General features: G+C 40.0%; 1 protein-coding gene across 1 annotated transcript in view; it reads right to left on the bottom strand.

Annotated features, from left to right (window-relative positions):
* Positions 1-792: 792 nt before the first annotated feature.
* Positions 793-25,141, bottom strand: part of CDH2 (cadherin 2) — a 222,125-nt gene continuing 197,776 nt past the window's right edge. The window contains exons 15-16 of the mRNA XM_040984837.1: positions 12,120-12,284; positions 793-2,214 (exon numbers count right to left, since the gene is read on the bottom strand). Of these exons, the coding sequence (XP_040840771.1) occupies positions 2,008-2,214; positions 12,120-12,284 (372 nt within the window). The 3' untranslated portion in view covers positions 793-2,007. The remainder of the gene's footprint in view (positions 2,215-12,119; positions 12,285-25,141) is intronic.

Here is a 25,141-nt window from a genome sequence, read left to right as displayed (position 1 = left end):
AGAAAAGTAAATTTCACTACCTCATACTGAATAACTGTTATGTTACGCCCAATAACATGGAATCAGACGCTTTGTAAACACAGTGTACGATATAAGAAAATGTTATAATTGTGAAGCAATAAAAAAATATACTAAAATTTCTTTCACTTTTTTATATTTTACTGATGCATTATAGTCCGATACACAAACTATTTTATAAAATGTATTAGCTTATCTCCTTTCTTTCGGTCCCTGAGTCTACATTGAACTTAAGCGAATGAATGGTCAAATCAATAAATACAAGTCAACCAGCCAAGTATTTCCTTCGATACGTTAAACAGTGGCTTCAATGAACTGCGTGAGAATTCCAGGTGTCCTGCTGAAGTTTCAGTCCCAGTCCCAGTAGCACAACACACTGCATGGAGGAGGTCCTTACTCCAGGGCCCTAATGGGAGGAGCCTGTTAGGTGCCAACGTAACCATGAGCTTGAGCAAAAACAAGTCAAAACCTAAATTATATTAAGAGTGATACCACAGCTGATGGTAGAGGATGCGGTTTTCGCATCACCACCAGCAGATGCTGTTGCTGAGTCACTGCTGCTTTTGCGCTATGAAGACAAAAAGACACAAAACCATTCTCCCTGTTGCTATAGTACGTGGTTGCCGTGCTATGCGCTTCAATGCTGAATGGTGCAAGAACAAATACATACTTTTCAGTACTGCAGTCCTCCACAAAACTCCAGTATTTGGGAATTTTACAACATTCAAAGCAGCTCATGTAGAAAAGAAAAAGTTCAAACCAGTCACCAGATCCAAAATTAGCATTTTATTCAGAACGCTGGGGTCAGAGGTGTATCATTTATATTCTGGTACACAATACAGAGGCAAAGCTGTTGTCAGAAGTCTCTCCAGTTTTAAAAGCTTTCATTTTTCAATTTTTCTTTAAAAAAAACACACTTTCAGTAGTGCCACCAGTGTTGGGTCACCCCACCTTTCCTTTCCTTTTTTCGTTTTTTTTTTTTTTGTTGTTTTTTGTTTTTTGGTACAAATTATGTAAAACATTTGTGCTAAGAACTTTTCTCCCTCCCCAAACAGAAAAAGAAAATAAAAAATTAAAAAAAATTAAAAATTAAAAATTGAGTATTCTAACTACAGCTCAACAATTGAATCAAATGTCACTGTTTTGTAAATACTTTATCCATAACGAAAGATATAAACATGCAAAAAACCTGAATCCGTAATCCAAATAATACATACACATGTTCTGAAGTTTCTGCACTTCTCCATAGACTATGCTGATAAAACATTATGTACACATACCATTTTTACAGTGAAGTGGAAAAAATACAGTAAATAAAAAAGTGTACATGGATTAAGACCAAAATGTGTCTAACATTCTAGTTTATGAAAAAATTCAATTTTGCTACAAATTGGTGATATGAAAACTCCCTTTATTTGCAACCAGCTGCGTAAGTTTTAAGATTTTAGTGAAAAAAAAAAAAAAAAACTAAAGTCTAAAACTAGAAGCAATGTACATTTTCCAATCTCATGGTCTCATCCCCCAAGATAACAAAATCGCTCCATGAGTTCTTTTTTGTTTGTTTGTTTAATTCTGTATTTTAATAAAAGCAAATGCAATGTAACAAAAGCGTGTTGAAGCATATCATGGTTTAACTTACTGCTCCCACCACAAAATATTTTGTCTTTTACTTATCGTTTCAGAAATCAGTACCATTAAAGCCTTAAAACATAAAACTAATCCCAATCTGGAAAAGGTACAAAAAGGCACATAAAATCCCAGTGCTTCTGTACTGTAAAATTCAAGTGTAACTGAGCTCAGTGTTTTTCCAAACAGCATTGGATCACCGATATTCCCTCTGAGCCCAAATGGGTTTGCAGCCTATGCCAAAGCCTCCAGCAAGCACCGTGCTAGTAGACTACAAAGTTAAAGCCTAGCTTCTGTATGCTTTTTTGGGAATATCAGTTGAAATTGTTTGTACTTGTCCAAAAACCAAGTTCACCCTGAAGTTCAGTCATCACCTCCTCCATACATGTCAGCGAGTTTCTTGAACCGTGGTCCCCAGTCGTTCAGGTAATCATAGTCCTGCTCACCGCCGCTACTGGAGGAATTCAGGGAGCTCAAGGACCCAGCGGTGGAGCCACTGCCTTCATAGTCAAAGACCAAGAGGGAGTCGTACGGCGGGGCTGTGGGGTCATTGTCAGCAGCTTTAAGGCCCTGCAGGACCGAAGGAAAAAGAAAAGGGTTAAATGAGGCGTCCCCTTTCGCCAGACTACAAGCAGGATCAAACACTTCTTAGTAAATTTTCATTTGCAGACCACATTATGACAACAGAAATGGGTGTTATCTGGGAAAGTGGAGGGAACCCTAGCTAAGGAGGCCAAAAGTTGAAATAGAAGGGACGTAACTGGAGAAAATGTGTGACAGATGGCAGAAGTGAACAGAGGAATACTCTAAGCAAAGAGGGAGAAATATGAAATACTATGATATATACAACAGGCCTGCTAGATCCTTTTGATCAAAGTTATATCATGGTGCTTATGATAAATCAATACATCCATCGATTCAACCAATACTATGGAACAGCACTTGTCAGGAGGTCTAATGGCAGGGATGACTATATGACAGCCCATTGTGTAAGACCAGTGTTGAATTAGTAATTTGCTGGTGACATAAGTTACACAAAAATGATACAGAGGGTTACTAAAGCATATGACAGAATTAGGGTTAAGACATTCAATTACTATTTGAATGAAGAAGAAGAATGCGTAAGGGAAAGAAGGGAAAGCACCGAGTGTCACGTGCCCCTATGACAGTCTGAAGTCAAGTGGAACAAATAGTACTGCAATACAATACCACATAAATAACAGGACTCTGAAGTCTAAGCAAAAGTTTTCATGATTCTGAAAAAAAATTCAGACTAGCATGGAGAGTTAGAAGGTGAAAATAATTTAATTGATCTAATAAAGAATTGCAAGAATGAAGGTAGGAATATGTGATCATTATTCGAGAAAAGTCACTCATTAGATCATTTATGCTGTTAACAGAACACAACGCAAACAAGTATTATTATACACACATATGTGTGTGCCTGTAATGCATATATAACTTTACATATATATAATAATTTTACATATATAATAACGCATATATAATAATTTCTAGTTCCCGTTGTTCCCAAAAATGTCATGATTCAGTCTCTGTACAAAATCAATACTGAGGACAGCAAGAAGAATCCTGGCAACATGAAATACAGTGCATAACTGTCTAAGAAAAAGAAATCTAAAGTTATGAAGAAAGGAAGTACCACCTATGTTCTCAACTCTTGTAAATAGATGACTTCAATCTATTCATGAAGTATCTGTACATGCTTCCACCATTATGCACAAGATCTTTAAGGATCTTTCTGTGGCATTTTCACAATCCACCACAGTACTCCATGCCACTGACACCATCAATGTCTTGTTTTCGCTCTCCTGAATGTCCAAACAGGTGTGCACTGAGCCAGCTGAAGCCAGCAGCCAGAAATTCTATCCAGATTTCCAATACGGGTGGTGGGAATACAATTAATGGAGCTACCACAGTGCTTTTAGTGTCTTCAGTACACAAGATGTACAGTTAACAGCGAGAGATTTTAGACAACAGGACACAAATATCAGAAATAGTGTTGTGACTAGTAGGCCAAATGATTACTCCTCCATAATTATCTTTTTGAAGATTCACAATTATTTTTATTTGAAAGATACAATCACAGAGGAAAGACACAGCAATATTCTATCTGCTAGTTCACTTTCCAAATGACCACAATGACCAGAGCTGGGCCAGTTGAGGCCAGGATCTTCCTCCCAGTTTCCCTCCTGGGTTTGGCGGCCCAAGGCCTTGTGTCATCCTCCACTATTTTCACAGGCCATCAGTAGCAAGCTGGATCAGCAGCAGAGGAGCCAGGACTGGAACAGGTGTCCATGAGTGACAACAGTGCCACAGGCAGAGGCTTAGCTTATTATACCACCATACAGGCCTTATCAGCAAACATTTTAAAAAGAAAAATATTATTTTATACAAAAACCCCCTGCTTTAGAAACTGAAAAAAAAAAATTGAAGGTAAAATGGTTTGAGAAACAAAATGACACCTGTTCACTCCAATGGAAAACAAAGGAGAAATCTACACATAACCAGTTTCACATCTCCAGGTATCTCTCACCAACTTTCCTAACCATTTCTGTTTTCCTCATGTCACGTTACACTACGCATAGCCCAGAAAAAGTCTGCCTAAAGTAAAACAATAAAGCAAGTCCTCAGCAAACCACTTCAATATGTATCTGTTAACTTTAGATAGGGTTTTCTTCATCTTCCGTTTAGAATAAGGTGTAGGCAAGTCTGCTAAGATGGAGAATCATACCTGCAACTTCTCCAAATTCACAGGCTCCTCTTGTGCTCAATTTTGACGATGCTCTCAGTGACTTACTATCCTCCCTGCGTGGGGGATCCCAACACTCCAAATCCCTCTTTAGAATAAGAGTTTACTTCTGCAATTCAACTGGCAAGGGGTCTGGCTTTAATCAATAATTGCTGGTAGCAGTGAAAAGTCAAGGGTTTAAAAGCTCTATCTTTTAGGTTTCCGCAAGTTCCTTCTCCTTTCCCCTCCGACCCGACCTATATGCAAAGTTTACTTCGGCTTGGATCTTAAAATGAAGAATGTGGAACAGAAACTGGGCTACTGGTAGACTTCAGTACAGAAGTAAACCTTGGGTATTTGTTTTTTAAAGATTTATTTTTATTATTATTTATTTTTTATTGGAAAGGCGGATATACAGAGAGGAAAGACAGAGAGGAAGCTCTTCCATCCGATGATTCACTCCCCAAGTGAGCGCAATGGCTGATGCTATGCCGATCCAGAGCCAGGAGCCTCTTCCGGGTCTCCCACAGGGTGCAGGTTCCCAAAGCTTTGGGCCGTCCTCGACTGCTTTCCCAGGCCACAGGCAGGGAGCTGGAAGGGAAGCGGGGCTGCTGGGATAGAACTGGCGCTCATATGAGATCCTGGCTCGTGCAAGGCGAGGACCTTAACCACTTGCGCCACCGCGCCGGGTGCAAACCTTGGTTATTACAAGCCAGCCCAGCCTGGGAATTGTTAGTTACTGTAGCCTCAGCTAGCACAAGCTTGGGGAAGCACTACCCTTCACTTTTCATTGGGAAGTGCTCATTCAATCTTAGATATATTTGTGGAGGATCTGTGGTTATTATGATTTTGGCTTAGTGATGGAAGCAACACTGATAGTTAGATCTATTGTTGGCCCTCCCAGAGTTTCGAGTCACAGATTAGCATGTGCCCCTCTTTGCTTTCCCCTGCAAACTGAGCAATTAAACAGATCTAAGGGAAGATCTAAAGGAAAAATCGAGAAAATGTAAACCGTTGACAAGCAGAATGTGTGTCCAGAGACAAATTTTAATTTTTTGTGATGGATGATTTATAATACAGACAACAAGTATAATGATTAAGGTTACTTTCCAAAATCATCTGCTTTGTCGCATTTTCATTTTCAGGTGAAAATAGATATAGCTCTGCCAAATCCTTACAGTGTGAGCACCAAATGGGAAAAATGGAAAAGGTAATACTAAAATTAGCTCCAAGAGAACAATGGCAGGGCCTTCACTGCATCTGGATTCAACGGTGAGAAAATGCTAGCTTGTGTTTAAGGACCCTGGGATCCTTTGTCAAATGTCTAAGCCAACTAGCTGGATTCCCTAAGTATATATATATGATACTAGTGATAACTTATTCCATACCCACTACTGAGATTCTCAAAAATATTTGTTCAGGCCTGACACAGTACCCTAGTGGCTAAATCCTCTAACACCTCTCCTTGCATACACCAGTATCCACATGGGTGCCAGTTCAAGTCCCAGAAGCTCCACTTCCCATCCAGCTCCCTGCTGGTGGCCTGGGAATGTAGGAGAGAATGGTCTGCCCGCATGGGGGACCCTGAAGGAGCTCCTAGCTTTGAACTGCCTTTGTCTCTCCACCTTTTTGTTCACTGCCTTTCCAGTGAAAATAAATAAATCTTAAAAAAAATCTTTGTGATTTTTCTTTGGCTTCTATATTGGCTTCTGGATAAGTATCTAAATCCTTTGTTTCCTGTTTTCTTGTGAAAGAGGTTAAGTCATAAAACCCATGGATGCAACAAGGCACATTGTCTTGAGATTTAATCATTACAAAAGGGCAAAGCCACTCAACTGTTCAAGAACTTTCAGGCAAGCCTTATTTCTACGAAGGATAAGTACATCATTTCCACTTGGATAGAACTGATTTTTCTCTGAAAATAAAATATGACTCTTGCGAATGAGACATTACATAAATTCTGCATAATATTTTGATAATTCTAGAGAGATCATATCCAATTCTGAGAAAGTGACAGTCACAGGCACGCAATCAGAGTGAAGAAATGCATTGTGGGGGCAACAGAGCCTTCCGGTGCTCTCAGACGGAGATGCCTTCATTCCTGAATGTGGACACCACTGCATGTGACGTTTACTGCACTGTTACCAAGTGTCTGGACTAATGCATGTGGTTCTCTAGGTTTCATTAATTCCACCAAGTGTGTGAATTTCTTCCTTCCCAATCTAAAAAGGCAGATCTGGATAAATCTCAAGTATTCTCAGTAGCTGAATGCTGCTTTGCGTTAAGGGTGATGACTGGATTCTTGCTGAGCTTATATTTGTGGACTTCTGTCCTCTGCTTCATGGGTGGAGACAGGCCTTTGTGGATACTATAAAAACACGCACTCTTCAGTGAGGAACACATGAAGGGGCCAGGAGGAAAGAGGCCTATTGATGCTGTCTTCGACAGTCTCAGAAACACTTCTTTGGTTCAGATCCTCACTATTCCTTTCCTGAATCAGAGCAGAATCCTCTCTAAAGGATCTTCCTGTCCTAGGTACTATTCCTGTATCTTTCATACAAACTATTGGTTTCTATTTCAAATGTTATTTGATGTCAGTCCTCTAAGTATTTCCCAAATAAGGGAAAAGTTCCTTCCAGGTGTGCAAAAAGAAATTCTTTTTTTTTTTTTAAACTAACATGGTACTTTAAAATAATCTGGGGGGAAACTATTATGGCAAAGTGAGTTTAGTTACTATGTAGGAAGTCTATATCCCACACGGGAGAGCCTAGGATTGAGCTCTGGCTTCTCTTGAGACACAGTTTCCTGATAGTGTGCAGACTGGAAAGCAGAAAATGGCTCTAGTCCTTGGGCTCCTGTCATCCACAGGGCAGACCAAGACGGGGTTTCCAGATCCTGGCTTCCGAATATTACCTAAAGTTTTTTTTTAAAGAATTTTGATTGGCTTATTTTAATTAGAGGGCATCCTGAAATCTTTTGTTCCTAAATTTTAGTTAGTCTAAATAAAAATTAATATAATATTAGTAATAATTAAGAAATGTTGTGACTGGCACTATGTCAAGTAGGAGGTCAAAAATCTGTGGAAAGACAAAACAGGAGGTTATTTTAGTGCAAAGATTTTTTAGACCCATCCATTGATCTTGCATTATATGCATTTTCCAACAACTTTTTGAAACCTCCTCTTTGCATAGATAGTAGCATTTAGTTTAGTTCTCAGTACAATATTTAAAGGTAGTTTTATTACTACAGCCATTCTGCAAATAAAATTATTGGAAATCCAGGAAGTTAAATACAAGCATTTTGACCTTGCATACTATAATAGTAAGTGTTTAAATGCAAACAAATGCCCTATGCCTATAAGAACAGAATGAGCTATTTTCTAAAAGGATAATCAAATTTAATTGCAGGGGAAAAAGGAAAATGTTTATAGACTTTTAGTTTCAAGAAAATTATTCTTGGAAAACCATCTGTTTTTAAGAAAGGAATCAAAACTGCCTTTCAGCAGCAATGTGCACTTGATTTTACATTTTGTGTGATAAAGCCATATGATGATATTAAGTTATTAGATAATATCTGCCTTTAGGTTGAGATTAAATGAATGTTTCAACTTTACACCCAGTGAGGTTATATTTAAAAACTCAAAATAGAATGAAAATCTGCAGCTGAAACTCAAAAACAATAGGACTTGCTTCATTTTCCCTACCAGACTACAAGTTAGACTACGAGGTTGAAGGCAACATTCATTTATTATTTATGTAAACAAACTAGAAAACATTCTCATGAGCTTTCCTATTTCTTCCATCCATAAAAACACTTCACTCTGGGAACAGTTAGTACTCTGTCATATAAAGTCAGACCTGGAGATAAAGAAATTGGTCTCTATCTTAAACTTCTTCTAAAATGTATACCTTCAAATGTTAAAGAACTTTGCACACATCTGTTTTTGTCATCTCAGTTAATGAAAAAGATTGAGTAAGTCTTAGTGGATACTCTGGATGGACGAATCTACACAGTGCTTTGAGGCTGATTCACATCTGGATACTCTGAGAACTTTGGCCTGCCAAAGCTTTCCAGTAGAACTGATGTCCCAGCCCTGAAGTTACTTCAGGTTGTTTCCTGTGACACTTCAGCCTCCCTGGACTCTCATTTCCAACTGCACAACTGGTCCTCCTCCAAAACTTCTCTATTCTTACCTTTAATTGCCAAACTGGACCCTTCCGTTCATTCATTCACCAAATCAGAGTGCCCCAGGTCGCTGCCTGCCTGCCTTCTCCTCACCCTCGCAAGCAAACAAATAGAAAACTGACCTCTTCTCTAGACAAGTGAAGTAGAAAGAAACTGTGAAAAAACATAGTCTGAATGGAGGTGAGCTTTAAGCATGATGGGGGGCCCTGGATGGTACCCAACACCCACCAAGTATGCCTGAGCCTTCTTGGGGTGGGAAAGACCTAATCAAGCAACTACTGTCTAGAGAATTCCAAAAGCAAGGATGAGCAGCACGAGGCCTGAACTTACAAGCTGAGGCTGCAAACTGCAAGTCGAGTTCTGTCACTGGCCTGTGAGTGCAGGCTGGGAAGATCAACTTGCAAAGCCAAGAAAGAAGCACCTACAACATGCTTCTATTGAAGTGAGGTTTCCAATGCCAAAGCATGTGCATTTCAAAGGCTGTGATGGCACACAGTGGCAAGCGTGCACAGAGAAAATCCATGTGCAACATATGTTCTACTCCCACGTTATCGATACAGTCGTAGAACACCACAGGAGATATTCAATACTAATGACTTGCTAAACAGATGAACCTAAACCAAGTAAGAATTCACTGTATTTTAGAATTTGCAGTCGGTTCTTTGGAACGAAGTTTTTCATAGTAATTACATGTATCTGTGATGATCTAAAGCCACTTTTTAGCCTGTGCACCTGAGCATTGTTTTTAGAGGGAAGAAATTATAAACGACAATCTCTGTTGTAATTGTTTCTCCTGTGGCATTAAAAGGATTAGCTGATTAACAATCTCCTTTGTTCTGTCAACTGAAGACAATGAAGACACCATGTAGAAAAGAAAAAAAAAAAAACATGCCTCAAACATTCTCTTTGCCAGCACATGGAACACACATGCTAAACATTCTGTACAGTAACCTATCTCCTTGTCTTCTGAATGTAATCAGCAGCAGTGGAAGACGAGCCCAAGATTAACTATCCACTAAACGCCAATCAAATGCAAACTGAGTGGTGCCCACTGCTTCATGCTGCACTTCTGCTACCATACTGGAATTCCTGCAAGCAATGCAATCTAAGTGCTCATCAATGTAATATGATCTTAGGTTATAACATCACAAACAAGAAACAGTTACTGTCCTGGGGAAAACTCTCATGCGAGCTTTGCCCTGACTGATAAGGAATAAGGCAGTATCTTGTTGGTGCCTCCAGTGAATCCAAGCGGGACTTCCCGATTTAGGGAATACTAAGACGGGGGGTAGTGGTCTGGAACATGGTGACAAAGGTACAAATTTAACTGGGCAGAGCCCAGCACGGTAGCCTAATGGGCAAAGTCCTCACTTTGCACATGCAAGGATCCCATCTGGGCGCCAGTTCTAATCCTGGCAGCCCCGCTTCCCATCCAGCTCCCTGCCTGTGGCCTGGGAAAGCAGTCAAGGACGGCCCAAAGCCTTGGACTCTGCTCCCATGTGGGAGATCCAGAAGAGCTCCTGGCTTCTGGCTTCAGACTGGCTCAGCTCTGACTGTTGTAGCCACTTGGGGAGTGAATCAGCGGATAGAAGATTTTTCTGTCTCTCTTCTTTGTACATTCAACTTTCCAATAAAAATAAGTCATCATTAAAAAATTTATTTGGGTAAGGTACTGCACGTTTAATGGTGTGGCTTTTTGAGTAACTGGACAGTTCGGGGTAGCTGTGGCAGAGCAGAGGAGTGTGGTGACAGAGTAGGAAGGGAAGAGTGTCGGGAATGGAAGAAAGCCCTACACAACACTGACACTCATAATCATTCAGCAAGTGTCTTCATCGTCTTTCTTTCTTTCCGTGCAATCTCAGGGAGCTGGATCGGAAGTGGAGAATCTGGAACTCCATCCACTAACTGTGTCCTAGCCAGCGGCTAAATCCACCCTGCCCAGATAAGGCTCTTTAATTATATTCACATCTGAATTCTTACTTTGAAACAATCTGGTTACTCTGTCTAAAATCAAAAGTTGCACTATGTTTGGAAACCCAGATACTGCAGGAATAACCCACTGGTTTCTCATGACAGTGTTCATGAAACTAAAAATAAAACCACCAGGGACCCTTCCATATTTCCAAAGACACAGACAGATACATAAATTCCTGAAAATATCACTAATCTCGTTTATATATACCTGAGCTGAAAAAGCAGGCCACATTTCTGCAGCTGAAGGGAGGTACTGGAATTCTGCTTTATGTACTTCAGTTGTTTTTAAACTATGCCTACTACAAATGAACCTAATACTTAACAGAAATATGTAGGGCCGCATGGTCAGAAGGCAGTACACACTCCAGGGAACAGTCAGGGACAGACAGTTATGGGGATGGATAAGCCTTTCAACTGGGTTCAAAGCTTTCTCTATAACTTATACATGCATCTAAAAATTTAAGGTGGGCTGACAGCATTTAAAATTGTTGTGCTATTTCCAGGAAATCCAAGCAAGGGGAAGGTTATTGGGCTGTGACTGAAGGCCAATTCAACAGGTTCCTGAGACCAACTCTTGTGATCTCACAGATTCCGAAAACATGGCAAGACAACAGGAACTCCACCACAGATTCACAAATACATTAGTACATACTATTCTCTTATCTTTATCATAAAAATTCAAAGGGACAAATACAGAAACATTATTGTAGAGCCACAGACATGATCAAAAGAAGCAACACAAAGCAATTTACTTCAAAACTGAAGTATTAAATAGAGCAGACCTTTCGGTGGGCAATGAAATAAAAGAATGCCATAATGCTTTGGACATTGAACCATATCTGTCATATGCACCAGAGAATTAGATTCTTCCATAGAAGCTCTTAAAACTCCTCAACTAGGCAAGAATTTAAATTAGGTACCGAAGATTCAATTTAATTGCTCTTCCAACCTGGTTATTCAGATGGAGTCATTGTGTAGGTACTCAATTCTACTCTTGTGTAGGACTTAAAGGGTACAGTGTGAGAACATTAAAGCAAACTATTGATACATACATAGAGTTAAATTATATACAATAAAATGCATAACATAAAATGTATCAAATGTCTGAAATAAAGATAAAAGTATAAAAATAATGCAAATTTATATATATTATTTAGTTATACAAAATAAATATAAAATATAAAATTGATATAATATAATAAAATATTATATAATAAAAGCATATAATTATAAAGTAAATATTTAAAATATTCAAAATAAAAATAAAATTTAAAGCAACCTATCGATTAGGTCTATTCATTAATTATGGTATAGCAGGAAAAAGTCCTTGTAGCTAACGTGAGTAAAACTAATAATAACTGATACAATTTTGTAATTTAAAAATGCGGAATATTCACTGATGGAATCTCTTTGGGGTTGGTCAGAACAAGTGAATGTGTTCTCGACTACTTGTTTTTACATATACTTCAGAAAAACAAGTATGTTCAGTTACTGTCTAAGCGATGTGTGGTCTACAAAGATCTAACCAGGAGCACAAAACATGCACAGAGCAAGTTGTTCTTCGCACCTCGTTGATGAAGTCCCCGATGTCCCCGGGATGCGGGGCTGCAGAGCGGACAGGGTACTGGGGCTCTGCGTGGATGGGCCTCTCGTCCAGTCGGCGGATCCCTACGGGCTTGATGGCATCAGGCTCCACAGTGTCAGGCTGCTGAAGCTGGCTCAAGTCATAGTCCTGCAAAAGACAAAATGAAAACCTCTGGTTGATGGGCACGGAGATGGAAAATGACAACCTTTGTTTTTAAACACATACTCCGAATGCATAGAAATGAGTGAGATTTAACATAATGGAAAAGTTGCCACTCGGAGTTTTTCATGTTATGATTCAATATTTCTTTCACACAGCTCTTTCTTCTGTGTTTCTCATGTCTGCAGTCTGCGCCCCATCTGCTTTACAATCTTCCTCATCAGTTTCCGATGGGAGACAGCAGTGTGCCGGGGTCTCCCTATAAAGTGACAAAAATACTGACAAGAAGATAGAGCTGGATCACAGTGGTAAAAGAACTAAACTTACTTAATATTAATGCATCTAGTGTTAAAAAGAAAAGAGGTTGGTGCTGTTTTCTCTAAGAAAGGCACGAGTGCATCTGGGTTTAAAAAACAACCCTCTTTCCTCTTTCCCTCGTAAGGGAATTTGCAACATATGGACTCTGGGCCCTGACTGATCCCTGGCCTATTTTGCTCTGAGGATGGTTGTTCCATTTTAAAATGTTCCTTAAAATAACAACAACAAAGAAAGATATGCTATAGACACTACGGGAGGCCCCTGAAATATACACTCTTTCATCTCTGATCCTTTCCAGAAACAGAGTGCTGTCTTGTGGCTCAGGGAGAGTGTGGTTTTTCTCCCAAATGCAATCTTGCAAGCAGGTCTTGCAGAAGTCCCCGTCCACGTGCAGGGAGGTGGGGCAGCGCTCATGAAGACGGGTGCTCTGGGCAGAGGTTGAATCCTTAGAGCTATTTTCGGTGAAAGCTTCAACTGGCTGGGCAGGGATATAAAAGGAACTGACTATAATGGGGAAGTGAATCAAAATTTTAGGGTAGCCCAAACGTTTTGTAGTTTTCAAACCTCCAAGTTCTGGTGATATAAAATGTCCTACCCCAGATTAACCAAAATTCCCCAATTCAACATTGTGATTTACAGAAAGTACAGGTTTTTTGGTACTTTTCTTAGTTGAGGCTTTTTCTCTCTTTTAAAACCATTTGCAGTGCTGAGTCTCAGAGCAATTTTGATTTATTCTGCAGTTGAACATTTTCCATGTTTTGGCAATGTTGTAGGTGTTTTACATACTCATATGTTCACTTAGTTAATCCTCTTAACAACGTATACGATATTAAATTTTATAATCCCCATTTATACGATGGGGATACTGCATTTCAAATAAGCTAAGTAATGCACCTACTGCAGTCTACTAAGCCACAGAAGCAAATGGACCAGACTCCAAATCCTGGCTCTGCTCACAGCTGACTATGAGAGCGATTCAACGCTGAGCCCTGATGGGAACAGAGAGAAGAGTACAGAGGAACAAGATGGTTGAAATAACGTAAGAGAGAAGAAAGAGAAAGGTCGCAAACCTTGACCTTCACCACATCCCATCATGTCTAAGTGTCTCCTTATTATCAATACTTCCTAAACAATCTGTAAAGAATATTTCATTATCATCTTTTGAATAATTTGCCCAAAAGCATAATAACCAGTGTGTGATTCAGATGGGAATCAAATCTAGGTGTGTCTGATATTGAAATCTCTCATCTAAAACTGAACACTATGCTTGCTCACGAAACTGGTGCCTGAAGAATTTCTTTCCAACAGGTTGGTCTAACAGGTAAGCGTGTGGTAGTACTGCTATGGAAAAGCTCCTCCTCAGAGTGTGGACGTTACTGGAAGTACATAAAGAGCAGGGAAAGGCAGAGTGGCATGGAAATGTGACAAATAAGTACAAAATGCTTGGAGATGGGACTGACATTGTGATGTGGCACAACACAGGCATCCCATATCAGAGGACCAGTTCAAGTCCTGCTGTCTGGAGGGTTCTGATCTGCTCCCTGCTAACCCAACTGGGAAAACAGCACAAGATGGCCCAAGTGCTTGAACCTCTGGCACTCAAAGTGGGAGGCCTGGGTGGAATTCCTGGCTCCTGTGGGCCACTTTGGTAGGAATGAAGCAGCAGATAGGAGACGCCCTTCTTTTGTACTCTTCTTATCACTCTGCCTTTGAAATAAACAACACAAATGTCAAACATATGTTCAGTGGAAAAACTGCTTTGAGGTTTGATGCTTGACTCACACCTGGGCTAGGGAACACGCACTATGCCAGGACGATTAACATGACTAAAGCACAGGCCACTGGTCTCTCACATCAAGACAGAGGGTTTCAAACCATCCCTACAAAATATACAACATTCTACCATCCAAAATTTATAGAATTTATGATTAGAAATTATTTATAGAATTCCTTAAAACCTTATGTATATAGAACAGATGTGAAATGTTTTGAAATGTTAAAATGCTACCAAAGAGATTGATTTGGATAATTTTGAATGCTTTCATTCTAAGAAGCAGGGTTATGTGGGTCATGTTTAATTATGCAACTAACAAGCAAAGTGGAGTGAGGTAAACCACGAATACGCACGCCTTCTAACAATGACAAAAGCTTTCCTAGAAAGTGGAAAAGGGCTAGCAGGCGTACTGATGACTGCTCAGGTGTGTTTCTACACTGAGGGTGACAAATGCTTCATCAGAGGTCTGAATCACACAAGGCAAGAACCTGAACCTTATGCCTATGGGCTGCCTTTTATCTGGTGACATATTCCAAGGTAGTACTGGATATACGATGCAGCATTTCGTATAGGTAACAATTGTAACAGTATGATGGAGTTTCTTTAGTATAAGGGACAAAAACAAATGCGACATTTTCTCATGCTCCTTGTTTTACCTGAGAAGAATCTTTCTAGCTTGGCTTCACAGACAATTTCGAAGGTTGTAAATGCAAATGAAAGATTGCTATTAAGACACACAAAAGTGACCAACACTTAGATATTGTTACATTTTACTAAAAATAGGGAAATCTGGCAAGAGAACTCATATTCTGTCAACTGTCCTCTGGTCAAAGATGGCTGTCTGCTCCCGGCTTGCTCTACTGATCAGTGTGTATAAATGGGCACTTCAGAAAGTTTGTGCAACATGGAATTAGAATATGAGTTTTTATGAAAAACAAATTAAAACTCAGACAGAATTTTTTCATATCACACATTTCCATCAATGTTTTGAAGACCTTTCGCAGGACATACATCACAGCACATCAATGTGTATTGTTTTGCCTTTCATTTGATAGCCTTTCCTACTACTTACTACTTTAAGAACCAGAACACAGCAATAGCTTTAAAATCTTGGGTATTGCTCAGTTCTTTTGATCATCACTGCATCTGGCCCACAGAAAGTCCTTTAACCTACAAGGTTGTTAAGAAACGTGTTTGGTGTAGCAACCAAGACATCTAGAACACGTTCTGGAGTGCCTGGGTTTTGGGCCTGGCTCTGCCTTCAATTCTAATCTCTTGTAACATGCATTCTGCTATGCAGAAGGTGATGGCTCAAACAGTTGGGTCCTTGATGCTCAATTAGGAGATCTGGATGGAATTTCTTGCCCTTAGCTTCAGCATGGCCTAGACTTTGCCATTGCAAATATCTGGGGATTGAACTAATGCATGAGAGTTCTTGGTATCTCTATAACTTAAATAGATCATTTTTTCAAGGTATTGATTATAACCTCAGTGATGATCTTCATTCTGTATATCAAAAAAGCAGCCAAGTAAACACATTTCACTTACATTGCATCATACTCTAGAAGCAATAATTCACAGTGGAAAGGAGATGTGGCCTTGGTTCCAACGTTAAGTCATGACCATGCCGAGATCACCCATAACAATGGGAGCCAATTAAATTCCCCAGTTTTGATGGTTTTTAAAATGAGGTAGAAAGATCATGGATTTATAGAAAACCGGAAATTGGTTAAAAATAGATAACCTAGAGATCTTTCTATTTTGGATTCTCATTGTCTACTCCAGAGCCTTGGTTGCAGGGAGAACGCAGAAGTGTCCTCTAGTCACAAGGGCGGGCTTTTGCTGCCAACGCCCATCTGTGTCAGATGCAAGAAGTTCTGCTCTGAAGGTCTGATTTTAGAGCTTTTGTTAGAGGAACACCCTATGTGGACATCCTAAATTATACATCTTCACACTCCAATACCACTTTACATAAATACACAAATTATAACATGTAGGATGAGGATTACAGAGAGAATTACAGGGAATAAAAACTTTCTCAAGGGCCTTACAAAAATTCCTAAAGAAATTTTCCTTTGGTTTGTAAAACTCAAGACAAAGAGTAGATTTGAAAACTTTCTTACAATTTTCAAACTTTACATTGTTAACATCTAAAGCAAGTTAGTTTTCAAATGAAGGCTGAGGAAAACATTATAACTGATGTTTGGAAGGTTAATTGGCAATGATCATGAAAAGTAGGCATGGAGTTAGGGATTTCAGAACACTAGCATTGTAAATAACTTAAAATATTTTGCCAATTAGTTAAAATGTCTTAGGGTGATTTAAAGCTGAGCATATTGGCAAAAAGTTAACCAGCAGGTGAAGCTTTAGTTCTGGCTTTTCTTGTTAAATTTTACTGTCTTGCACTGATTGATAACGGCTTCAGAAACTGATGAATCTTCCTTAGAGTACTTGGTTATGTTAACAAAACAAAATATAAGTGCTGCAATGGTACAATTTTTTTTTGTCACTTGCCAGTGAGAAAGCAGACCAAATTGGTGCCAAGGGGGCAAAATCCCTGAGAGATTTTTAGTTGCAAGGAAGAATTCCAGGTGGTTATGCTAACAAAACACTGGGTTCCAGCACACCAGAGAAGATGCAATGAGTCTGATTTTTGTACATAGTTGGTAAAAACAAGACCTTCTGTTGAGGCAGATTCTTTCACATAGGTCCCACACGGCTCTGATCTTCCGGGGAGTGGGGTTAGTACTCAAAGTTCATGGCCCCTTATCATACTCCCTGGAAGAATCAGTGACAACACACAACAGAGGTTTGTTATCAGCCAGGCAGGGACTGGTACCATTGCAGCACTTTCCTTTTATAGCAGCTAAGGCAAGGAACTTTCAAATTCCCATACAGAGCAGGTAAACACTTTTAATGTTTCAAGACTGAGGGCCTATGAGAAATAAGAATACTGACATGAAAGTACATAGGAAAAAAAATTAGAAGGGGAAGGGGAAAAAAGATCTGAAAAGAAAGCTGACTGTGGCACAGGCAAGAAATTCTTCACAAAGACACAGAAAGGAGCGGAAGCTAGAAGAACATAATTATCTCACCCTCTATAGCTCCTGGCATTAAAATAATTGAATAAAATAGTGATAAGGTGTCAACCCATTACCATGCAACTGCTGACAAGTAAGTCAAATACCCTTACAAGCCTTTATGTAAATTATGTTGGGCCTGATTTTCTCCCCCAGTGAAGCCAAGTTATGATGGTAACTCTGCTCAGGTGAAATGATGTGAGAAACTAAGTAGATTCTACGGATTATTAAAGTCCCACCAATTCAAAGATTTGCTAAAAGCTTTCTTGGATTCAACTGTAAACCTAATAGAGAGAAAATAACCAGGGTACTTGAAATATACAGGGGAAGGAACTCCCCCTGGATTTTTCTCCACATTTTAATCTCAGGGGAGTCTGCTGCTCTCCAGTGGGAAGCAGCCTGGCCCCTGTTAGTGCTTCCACACGGTGTCCCGTCGCAAAACGACCTCAGAAATACAAAGGAGATGAAACTTCCTTCTCTGGTTCTTCTGCAAAGACAGAAGGTGCTGACCTTTAACTCCAACACTCCTGCCATTGCAAAACTACGGCATAATCTCCTTGGGAAAATGAAGTGACCAGGCAATTCTATTTGGTATGATTCCACAAGTACTTTTCTGTCTCTTAGAGCACAGACCTGGTTATTGATCTCACTGAGTGTTTAGAATAATGCCCTTTAAAAGGACATAGACAAAACAAGTCAAGATAATGCAGTAGCATAACTGTTTAAAAAATAGGGAAGTGCATGCATAAGGAGCCTTGGCATAGGGTGTGCTGCAGGGAGAAGGGATGCAGCTAGGCAGGGCTGGGCGGTCAGCAGCTGGCAGAGGATCAGGCATTCAGAGACACCACCGATCTCCTAGAGTCTGAAATTTCTTTCTTTCCTAATGTCTGTGATTTCCACTCTTTTCTTGTAACTCGTTTTAGATGAATAAAGATGAACATATTTCTTAATCTTTCCAAGAACTGTCTATCTTAAAAGACAAACGTACAGTCATCTAAATGCACTTTCAGTTCAACACTGTTACCATTAGCTACATCTTTCTGTTAAAACATCACCAGTTGAATAAAGAATCCAAGTCCTTGGATCCTGGAATGGAGCATTATTTGATTGTGGAGGAAACATACACATATATAATAAAGGAAAGATGACAACTGACTGTGAATATGAAAGGAAGGCACCAAAACACTCCTTCCTAATTTCTGAAACATCGTTTTAGAATTTCTTAAAAAAAATACATTACTGTTCAAATAAATTTACACAGAATATACAGTCTTCAAAAATTTATGAAAATTATGTATTATAAAAAATGTAGGTATAGATTTCAAAATGGGTGGGGTTTTTTTGCTCTAAAATAATCAACTTTTGCATTTTACATCCCATAAAACTGAAAGCCCCTTGTGTTTGACTTCTTAAAAAAGAGATTATGAAGTCAGTGTACTTTGATTCAGATTTGGCTCTTGGGGCTGGTGAGGTAGCACTTCTGGTTCATCTGCTGTGTGCACCACCAGCATTCCATGAGCAGATCTTCTGGTCGAGTCCTGACTATGCCGCTGACAGCTCCCACTGTTCACGGCTTGGGAAAGCAGAGGCAGGTGACTCAAGTATGGGGGTCCCTGCTATCCTTATGTGGGATCCAGGTTCGAGGCTTCAGTCTGGACCACCCAAACTGCTGTGCCATCTTGAGGATCTCCTTCTCTCAGTCTACCCTTTCAGTTTTTCAAATAAATAAAATACATCATTTTTTTAAAGCACAAAACCAAATCCTAAGTCCATCATATTTTATATTTTCCCCAGGCACTCAGTTAAGGGATATTTCCCAGTGGAATTTATTGTGTCACTTTGTACGTCTGATACACAAAATATCCCATAAACCATCCTCTGTGTTCTGTTGTCACGAATGTGTGTATGCTAGGTGGGGCCGCAGCCACATCCGGAGGACGGCAGAGCCACAGGCACACAAGGTCTCTGAGTACTGTACAGCACACCTCGCCTATCTCAAACACTTAAAGACCTTAAGCCTAATTACTACTAAGGAAAGAAGTCATTTCAAGTAAGCAAAGGGCTCTAAATTTTTTTTTTTTAAGAAACTCATTTATTTTAACTAAAACATACAGTGCCACATCATTTTGTGTCAATTTTCTCCCCTGCTCATTGTCCTCTTTTTCCCTCTTTTCATCCTTTATTTACTACAGAAATATCCCCCTGATTTCAGAACGCCACAGTACATCTTCTTTATAGATATCGGCTTATATTAAGCTCAAGCCTAATCATCATGACATAATTTAATCAAGATCTGCAAAAATAAGTATCTATGAAGCACAGGCTGACAACATAAACCAATAAAGTTGGTCTGGTATCAAAAAAGGAAACATAATTTCTGGAATATGCTTGCCTTCTCTAAAGAGGAAAATTTCCATTTAGTTTCCAATAATTGTTGTCACTTCAAAATAAGGCTACATTTCTAGATCTTCTCATTTTAGGATCAAGAAGTAAGAAATTGGTATTTTTTTTTTCTTTCAATTCTTGAATTTTTCAGGCAACGTATACCTGTTCTCAGAGTTCAGACCCTTCCAGGTGTAAAAGAAACTAGCTCTGGGAAGGCCTCTGCTATTTAAGGGATCAAATTTGGGAATTTGGTCACAGGGTCCTATACAAAGTCCTGGGTTGTGAGGTTGGTAGTATTTATTGAGCTGAGAGCTGCTGGGCCCGGACAGGCGAGGCAGGGACTGAGATACAGAGGTAATGCAAATGAGAAGACAGATCTAGAATGCCATGGAGTAATCTGGTGTAGAGAGCTGACTGGCAGGGACTCTCATCACCAATGGCTTAGCTCTGCTATGGTGATGACCAGCCCTGATTCCCAAACATGGCCACTGCTCCTTGAGCCTCCTGCTCATAATCCAAAGGGGGTTGACCTGCAGCTGTTGGTCATTTGGAATAATATTGACTCACACAGTGAAAAACCCTGGAGACAGTCAACATTCCAAGCTGCAAGACACCCCAGAGCCAATCTCAAGAGTTGGACGGCATTTTGATGGACTCAAACAATACAATGAAAGGCTGTGTTGTAACTGCCCAGCTGACGATAAACTCACCCCTTTTACCGGACACAGGTACATGGAGTAAATCCCCATTGTGCGGCTTTTTCTAAAACTGTGTGCCCACCTGGTTACTCTTTCATGAGCACCAGATGAGACATACATATGAAGCGTTTAGTATGGTGTCTGACAACACTAGCTAGTGATTTGGTGATAAAGAATGAAGCATACTTTTGGGTGATGTAAGAAAAGATGTTCACGAACAGCACTTACAAATGAGTATTATAAACATAGCAGCCACTCTTAACTATGACTAACCCTTACATTGTAAAATGGCTATTTTTTATTAAATGGAGTGAAAGAGAGAACAGCTATTTCCTATCCACATCTACTGGCTCATTCTCTGCCTACAACAACCAGGGTTGGGCCAGGTTGAAGCCAGGACATGGGTGCAGGACCTCGCATGCCATGCTGCTGGAGTACCCCAGGTGTATCACTTAGGAAGTGGAACAGCTGAGATTTAAACTGTTACTCCTTTATGGAAAGGGGGATTCCTAGTGGGGCGTAAGGCTCTGTGTCAGGACACCCACCTGCACACCTAAGTTTTAAACAGCAAGAAGCCGGCTGTTTCTGCTTCCAACCCAAGGGGCTGAGAGGCGATGCTTCCTAAGAAAGAGAGCTATTGGCTGTTTCGTCCATTCGCCCTGATTTGATTAGTGTTGCAGATATAGAGGGAAGTAGATGCACAGATAATAGAAGGCAATGTAATTTATCTGCAACCGGCCCACTGGCCTAAAGGGCACTGAAGGACATGTACTAATGAGGGTAATGAAACGTGCCTTGGTAAGCACCAAAAGCCTTGCTGATAATAGCAGCGGAGCAGATAAAGGAACCTGACCCTCTGAAAATAGACTGGACATAATACTCAGGGTGCCTGTCCAGCAGCCAACAGCGCTGTACACAGATAACACTCCTGTCAGGACACATCTCATGGTACTTTATCAAATGCAGGGCCAGCCTCTCCCTACCCTGACAATCTCAACAGAACAGAACATCTACAAGCTCGGACAAATACTCCTCCCAGGACTGCAGAAGCCACAGAGGTGGGTGGTTTTTCTACTTTTGTTCTTTTCTTAGGCCGTTCTTCTTCTGTTAAATAAATTAACACCCTGTACCTTGGCAAAGAACTTAAATAGAGATGATAATCAAGAAAAGATAAGAACAAGTGCTCTGGAGGACTGTTTTCCCTTTGTTTTCTTCCTAATCTGCCAATAGGAAGGGCTCAACCAGCTCCAGGCTTATCTTTTCTGGTTGATGCTACTGACCTGCCCACAGTGCCCCAAGGTCAGCTGTTAATCAGCCATCCATTAAAGCTGGATAAAGGCACTGTGGTGAATGTTTAGGACAAAATACGGTTTAATGGCTGCAAAAAATGATCTTTAACAGTGCTGGCCTTGAGGGGAAGGTGTGGCCCAGCAGGTCAAGGTGAGCATTCCACACCAGAGCGCTGACCTCAGACCCAGCTGCTCGCTTCTTGTCCAGATTCCTGCTAGTGCCTCTGGGAAGGATGCAGAGAATGGCTCTAGGATTTAGGTCCCTGCCACTCACACCGGAAACCTGCATGGAGTTTCTGGTTCCCAGCCACCATCTCAGTCTCTCCTCCTCATTGTTTCAAATAAATAAGATGATAAATAAGGTAACCTTTTAAAAGGCTGTCCAGCTGAGACGCTGAGCAAACAGACCAGGGCTTGATTGTCTCAAGATATATCCAGTTACGACAGTGTATGTACCCCATCCATACTTTGGGGTAACACACACACACACTGTACTAAATAGCAGCCATGGATAGCAGAAATCACTATACCTTTGTCTAGGAGACATGGTACTGATCCCATTTCCATGGCCTATTTCTGAAAAGGAATAATATCCTTTAAAAACATTTTAAAAAATTATGAATCATGTTATTTTGCCAAAAAGGCTTCATGTACACTCCAAAGGAATATACTTTCTAACATGTGAATTATGGAAACAGAATACAGTCTATTTCACAACACTGAATTTTTCAGGGACTAACCCTAGTTTTAAGGCTTACAAGAACCATTGTTTAAAAAATGAAGCATAGTGATGGTGTAAATACACTTAGAAAGTAAGATCATTAAATAAATGATAAATCTATTTTCATAATCATCATCAAATAAATAAAAAAGCAAAGGGCTATCAAGAAGTAACAAAGACAGCAGTTCAGACCCGTTGCAAACGGCTCCAGAGTGGACCAACAGCAGCTCAGCAGAATCACGAAGCACATGCACAGGCCTGCACACCCACAGCGGCCTGCCTTCTCACAATGCGATAGTGCCATGCAGAGCTGAAGGCTGATCTTCCCTTAAGTAAATGTTACTGAATATCCATAAAGAAAAAAAAACCTTGACCTATATCTAGATTTATATCTCATACAAGTGAAAAAAAAAAAAAACAAACACCATTAAGGATAGATCACAGCTTTACCAGGATGAGTCAAATAACAAAAATTCAGAAGATCATATGGAGATACATTTGGGGGAAGGGTGGGGTGGTTGGAACATTCCTTTTTACCCTGTAGCAGACAGTTTTCTTCAATAAGCTACAAAAGCAAGAGCCACAACAGGAGAAAAAAAAAAAAGTAAAAAATGACAAGCTGGACTTCATTGAAAATCAGTAACTGCTCAGCACATTGCATCACTAAAAAGCAATGGAGGACACGACACTGCATTTATGAGAAAAAACTCATTTCTATAATATATGAAGATCTCTGCAAGTCAAAAGAAAAGGACATCCCAATGAAAAGTAGACACACAAGCTGACATAAACATCACGAAGAGAGATATCCAGGTGGTAAACAAGCTAGCAGTTGTAGTGGAACAGACACATTGCCTGAGTAGCAGATTAAAAGGCTAAAACATCCAACTAGGGAGAATGACCGTGAGGGGGCAATCAGAAGGCATACATCCCTCTAAGAAGGAGGTGAAACTCAGAATGACAGTGATAGGATGGGTGCTGCAGCCACGTATGTGTTCATTCCATAATCCAGCCATTTGATTCCTATTCACAGAGCAACAGAAATGCACCAACACACACACACACACACACACACACACACACACACACACACACGAATATTCATAGCAAAGTTTTATGAAAAACAGAATAGCTAGAGAAATTCTATAATATCCAAGTATAGAAGAAGACTGGTAAAACATGGCTAACTCTTACAACTGAACAGTATACAATCACGGAAAGAATGAATTACTTCTAGATACAAATGAATGGATCTCATAAGTATAATGTTGTATAGTGCAAACTACAAATAAAAAAGTACCTATAGCATGTTAGCTATCACAAAACGATTCAAAAACAAGCAATGCTAGTCTACGGTGACAGAAACAGTGAAAAATGATTACTCTTGGCAGAAGTCCTATGGCCTAGCTGCGGGTAGAAGCAAGTTCCTAGGGTTTTGGAAATGCTGCCGACATGAGAGGTGGTTACATGGGGAAACCCCTAGGAAGGTTTCTGTTGCTTGCTGTGAAACAGAAAGTCAGGAGACTGTTTATTATCCTCACACTGTCAAATACAAATCTCATAAATGACCAGATCGCAGTTTCTACAATTCATAACATAACTGAGAAGAAAATGATATCCCACTGAATAAAAACACAGAAATGGACAACTCGTTACTAAGAGAAAGGAATCTGCTATAAGAGGGAAATCACCCAAAACTCTGAAGGAAAGTTCAGCAGCCATGGGTGCCTGGGACTGACAGATTTGTATCCTGCGGTTAGAATGTACTCATCACTCACTCTGCCCAAGGTTTTTTTCCCAGACTGTATACCAAAGACTGTGTGCAGGCTGGAACAGTTGGCATGCTAAGGAAGAAGTTGGATTTGACAAGTTTCAGAGAGTGGATGGGATGTTACCCATTGGCAGGACACTCATTTGGATGCTGTGGGCAGACTGAGATAACGCTGACCTCTTTATTTAACTACCACGAAAAGACTTTATTTATTCATGGCCTTGGAGACTCAAGTAAGTAAATGGATGTCAAAAACCACTTAAGAGATAGAGAAGACAGAGCCCTTTGTTGGAGAATTCCTATGCCAAGTATTTTACTCTGTTAATGAAGGAAAATCTGGAATGAATTCCTTATGTCATTTTGTCATAATTTTTATTAATAAAACCACAAATAAAAGTTGCATCAGAGGATCAGAGATATATGGTCTTGACCTAAACTAAAATCTAGTCTAGAACCAAGAGATTAGAAAAAGATCACAGAAAAACCAGCAAAGATAGAGGAAAAATCCTGAGGCAGCCTGCCCCGTGGGTTTTACCTGGGGGCCTAGAATTCCTCAGCAGCTGTGGTGGGGGCAGAAACAGGCTAAAGACCTATACAATGATAATTTGAGCAAATAATACAATAGCTAAGTTTTAGCCTTTGGTCTCAAGCGTTGAAGTGGATGAGACTGATAAAGTCTGTACCAGAGAAAATACGGAAAGTAAACAATCCTTCAAGGAACTGGGAAGGAGGGAGGAGAGAAACTTAGATGAGGTTAAACCAAGTGTCCTTGGTCCAAACTCAAGACACCGAGAGAACTACCTTACTCT

The sequence above is a fragment of the Ochotona curzoniae genome, unplaced genomic scaffold, assembly GCF_017591425.1.
Source record: "Ochotona curzoniae isolate NIBS_2020 unplaced genomic scaffold, NIBS_Ocur_1.0 contig_43, whole genome shotgun sequence".
In the NCBI taxonomy this organism is placed as follows: Eukaryota; Metazoa; Chordata; class Mammalia; order Lagomorpha; family Ochotonidae; genus Ochotona; species Ochotona curzoniae.
The sequence above is the reverse complement of the archived record's forward strand: the minus strand, read 5'-3'. Positions and strand labels throughout refer to the sequence as shown.